This window comes from Arachis hypogaea, chromosome 6 (genome assembly GCF_003086295.3).
Source record: "Arachis hypogaea cultivar Tifrunner chromosome 6, arahy.Tifrunner.gnm2.J5K5, whole genome shotgun sequence".
Taxonomy (NCBI): domain Eukaryota; kingdom Viridiplantae; phylum Streptophyta; class Magnoliopsida; order Fabales; family Fabaceae; genus Arachis; species Arachis hypogaea.
In genome coordinates this window covers 35,435,350-35,440,140 of record NC_092041.1, presented here as the reverse complement: position 1 = coordinate 35,440,140, position 4,791 = coordinate 35,435,350, and the positions used below count along the sequence as shown (strand labels likewise).

At 39.0% G+C, this 4,791-nt stretch overlaps 1 protein-coding gene across 1 annotated transcript; it reads left to right on the top strand.

Moving 5' to 3' along the window:
- The first annotated feature begins 312 nt into the window (after positions 1-312).
- LOC112696549 (cell division cycle protein 48 homolog) lies at positions 313-4,791 on the top strand. Its single transcript, XM_025749353.2, has 9 exons — positions 313-678; positions 788-953; positions 1,593-1,821; positions 1,938-2,704; positions 2,795-3,016; positions 3,146-3,217; positions 3,311-3,592; positions 3,751-4,110; positions 4,233-4,791. Exons 1-9 carry the CDS (start codon positions 650-652, stop codon positions 4,524-4,526), a joined length of 2,421 nt encoding a protein of 806 aa, XP_025605138.1. The 5' UTR covers positions 313-649; the 3' UTR covers positions 4,527-4,791.

The window sequence follows — 4,791 nt, the reverse complement described above, 5'->3', positions numbered from 1 at the left end:
ATTTTCAATTAAAATTTTAATTTTAAATAAAAAACTGTTTTATTAAGTAAACAATGATTTTCGTAAATAATGTGAATAATAAACTTTAAAATTAGTCCAATAAAATTAAAATACACTACACTTTTAGATAAATCACAAGTGGAGAAGAGAAATTACCATATGTATAATTATATTGTTCATTACACTCTTGTCTCCCAATATTTTTCTAATAAAAAATCATATCAAATGAAAAATAACTTTTTCATTTCAAGTAAAGAGAAAGTTGTTACTACTATAGTACTATTAGTTTTCCCATGATAAAAGTTCGAATGGGGAAGCTTATCTTATCATGGGATGAGATCATATCGTGATATCATATCTTTTAAGTCGGAATTTTTCTTGCATATATCGTTGAAGTAATTTGGATTCGAAAAGTGTAGTAGTGAAAAAAACAAAAGAAAAGAAAAGAAAAGAAAAGAGAGAATTTCATTTCTTTGATAACAAGAAACGTAGCTAATCTAACCCATGCTCTTATAAATATCAGCACACCAAACCAAACACCCTATTCTCTCTCACATCCACCGCACTACTCAGATCCATACGTCTCTGTAGATTCATTTTTCTTCTGCAGAGGGAGAAACCAACAAACCCTCGCTCTTCTTCTTCATCCATGGCGAACCAACCTGAATCATCTGATCCGTATGTGTTTTCCTTTCAGATCTCACTTAATTCATATGATTGCTTTTCTTTTCGATCTCGATCTCTACGCCGGTGGCTGATTGAACTTTTTGTTTTTCTCTTTTCGCAGGAAGGGAACGAAGAGGGATTTCAGCACTGCGATTCTTGAGCGGAAGAAGGCGCCGAATCGGCTTGTTGTTGACGAGGCCGTCAACGATGACAACTCCGTTGTCGCGCTTCACCCGGACACCATGGAGAAGCTCCAGCTCTTTCGTGGTGACACCATCTTGATCAAGGTATTCGAGATGATTTTTTTTTCTTTTTCCTCTTCAATTGCGATTTATTATTTAATTCTTTAATTGTTTTCTTATTCTCTTGCGTAATTTTGTTTCTGATTGCAGGAAAATTAGGTTTTATTTTCTCTGTTGTGATTAAGGACCAAATGTGTTTATCGAGGGTTTTTAGGGGTTAGGTATTTTTTGGGGGTGTGGGGGGTGTTCATAAGAGCAGCTGAGTTCGTTATTTGTGTGTAATATTAAGGTCCCTTCTGCTTCGGTTGACGTTGTAGTGTTTTTAGGGTTTTGGCATTTGACAAAGTAGAAAGCTTGTATGCATGACTGACTCGTTTTCTTTTCACATTCAATTTTTGTTTGCACGATATATGTGGTGGTATTTGTTTCCTGAGAAGGATGTAGGGTGAAAAGAGAACAGTAATGATTATGGTTAATTGATTGTAATACAGAATATTCTGTGCTAAATGTTTTAACTCTCTGCATAAACATTTAGTTCTAGTTTGCTCAGGTAGCAGTTGCCATAAAAGAGGGGATACATTCTGTGTTTTATGTATTACCATATGAGTTGTTTTGTTCCTTGGCTGTCAAAGGTTAACTTGTTCCCTATTTAATCATTGTGTTCCTTTTCTTCTTTATTTTTAGGGAAAGAAAAGGAAAGACACAATCTGTATTGCACTCGCTGATGACACATGTGAGGAACCAAAAATAAGGATGAACAAGGTTGTGAGAAACAACCTTAGGGTTAGGCTTGGAGATGTCGTCTCTGTGCATCAATGTGCTGATGTCAAGTATGGAAAGAGAGTCCACATTCTTCCCGTTGACGACACTGTTGAAGGAGTAACAGGGAATCTCTTTGATGCATATTTAAAACGTGTGTTACTACTTTTTGTGTTTGGTTTGAACTGTGTTGTTATATTCTTGAGCGCACCCTCTTTTATTGCCTTCTAATTTAGGTTGGCTACTAAAATCCCTTTTTTCCTGTTGCAGCTTATTTCCTGGAGGCATATCGTCCAGTGAGGAAGGGTGACCTCTTTCTCGTGAGAGGAGGGATGAGAAGTGTTGAGTTCAAGGTTATTGAAACTGACCCATCTGAGTACTGTGTTGTTGCTCCAGACACAGAGATCTTCTGTGAAGGGGAACCCGTTAAAAGGGAAGATGAGAACAGATTAGACGAGGTTGGTTATGACGATGTTGGTGGTGTAAGAAAGCAGATGGCACAGATTCGGGAACTAGTGGAGCTGCCACTGAGGCACCCACAATTGTTCAAGTCTATTGGTGTTAAGCCACCAAAAGGAATTCTGCTGTATGGACCTCCTGGGTCTGGCAAGACTTTAATTGCCCGAGCAGTTGCGAATGAGACTGGTGCTTTCTTTTTCTGCATCAATGGCCCTGAGATCATGTCAAAACTGGCTGGTGAGAGTGAAAGCAATCTAAGAAAGGCATTTGAGGAAGCAGAGAAGAATGCACCTTCAATCATATTCATTGATGAGATAGATTCAATAGCTCCAAAGAGGGAGAAGACTCATGGAGAAGTTGAGAGGAGGATTGTTTCCCAACTCTTGACCCTCATGGATGGCCTTAAATCTCGTGCACATGTAATTGTTATTGGAGCTACAAATCGCCCGAATAGCATTGACCCTGCTCTTAGGAGGTTTGGAAGATTTGACAGGGAGATAGATATTGGTGTTCCAGATGAAGTTGGGCGTCTTGAAGTTCTTCGTATTCACACAAAGAATATGAAGCTTTCCGAAGATGTAATGTCAAAATTCTTTCCTCATCTAACTTCTGATTGATTTAAATGCGCTGAATTCTGAAAGAAATATGCTGTCTGGTTATTTGCACAGGTTGATTTGGAGAAGATTGCTAAGGACACCCATGGATATGTTGGTGCTGATCTTGCTGCTTTGTGTACTGAAGCTGCACTTCAATGCATCAGAGAGAAAATGGATGTGATTGACTTGGAAGATGAATCAATTGATGCTGAGATATTGAACTCAATGGCAGTAACAAATGAGCACTTCTCAACTGCTCTTGGCTCAAGCAATCCTTCTGCTCTCCGTGAAACAGTAAGTATTTAATTGGAAGTTTAAAATGTTCCTTTTTTCAATGCTAAGCTTCCCTTATTGGCTACCGTTTATTGGTCTCACCTATGGTTGCCTGATGTATTTATAACTTAAACTCTGCTGATGAATCAGGTTGTTGAAGTGCCCAATGTCAGCTGGGAAGATATTGGTGGTCTCGAAAATGTTAAGAGAGAACTCCAAGAGGTAACTGTGGCAATTCCATTTAATCGCATTGCTGCCTTTGCTTCCTTCTTGTATGCCTCTGGATTTTTTATTTTTTATATTTATATATTGCAGACTGTTCAATATCCAGTGGAACACCCTGAAAAGTTTGAGAAGTTTGGAATGTCACCTTCAAAGGGTGTCCTTTTCTATGGTCCTCCTGGTTGTGGTAAAACGCTTTTAGCAAAGGCGATTGCCAACGAATGTCAGGCAAACTTCATCAGTGTCAAGGGTCCAGAGCTACTCACAATGTGGTTTGGAGAAAGTGAGGCTAATGTGAGGGAAATTTTTGACAAGGCTCGTGGTTCTGCTCCATGTGTCCTATTCTTCGATGAACTTGACTCTATTGCAACTCAGGTTAGTATGGATTGAGGTAACTAGGTTTTGATTTCTAAAACATTGTGGTCTCTATTCAATATATTGGAATAGAGAAATTCTGTTGCTTTTTAGAGTTAAGACAGATTATAATCTTTTGTGCTTACGTTCCCAATCTTTCTCTTTGCTTTATTATGCAGAGAGGTAGCAGTGTTGGGGATGCCGGTGGTGCTGCTGATAGGGTTTTGAATCAACTTCTTACTGAAATGGATGGGATGTCAGCAAAGAAAACTGTCTTCATAATTGGTGCCACCAATCGACCAGACATCATAGACCCTGCTCTTCTACGTCCTGGCCGTCTAGATCAGTTGATTTATATCCCTCTCCCAGATGAGGATTCACGTCATCAGATATTTAAAGCTTGCTTGAGAAAATCCCCCATCTCAAAAGATGTTGACCTTAGAGTTCTTGCGAAGTACACTCAAGGTTTTAGTGGTGCTGATATCACTGAGATTTGCCAGCGTGCATGCAAGTATGCCATAAGAGAAAATATTGAGAAGGTACAATTCTGGACACTTCTCTATAATCTATTATTTACCAAGTCTTTTAGAATTGTAGTTTTTCTTAGAAATGGATTTGTTGTAACAATTTTCTTTATTCTATTTTGAATTCTGTCTGACAGGACATTGAGAGAGAAAGGAGGAGAAGGGACAACCCAGAGGCAATGGAAGAGGATGTTGAAGACGAAGTGGCAGAAATCAAGGCAGCTCATTTTGAGGAGTCTATGAAGTATGCACGAAGGAGTGTTAGCGATGCCGACATTCGCAAGTACCAGGCATTTGCCCAAACATTGCAGCAGTCAAGAGGTTTTGGAACCGAGTTTAGGTTCGCAGATACCACCTCTGGTGGTACCGCAGCGGCATCGGATCCATTTGCATCTGCTGGGGGAGCTGATGAAGATGATCTTTACAGCTAAGTTAGGTTTATTTGGTTAGTTTCAATTTACTAATGAATACCAGTGCTATCATTTATGGTGGACTTCATCTGGATTATTGTGTCATGTCATGGTAAAAAGGCATTGGTTCATATGGCCAGCATTTTTTTGTGCGGAGCCCCCTTAAAAATTGGAAGGGATTAGTACGAAGTTTATTCTGCAACTCCGTATCTTTTGAAACTATTGTGCTCTGTTCTAAATTATCAAAACACCTTATATGAAGACGATTTCACAGATTTACACCTCA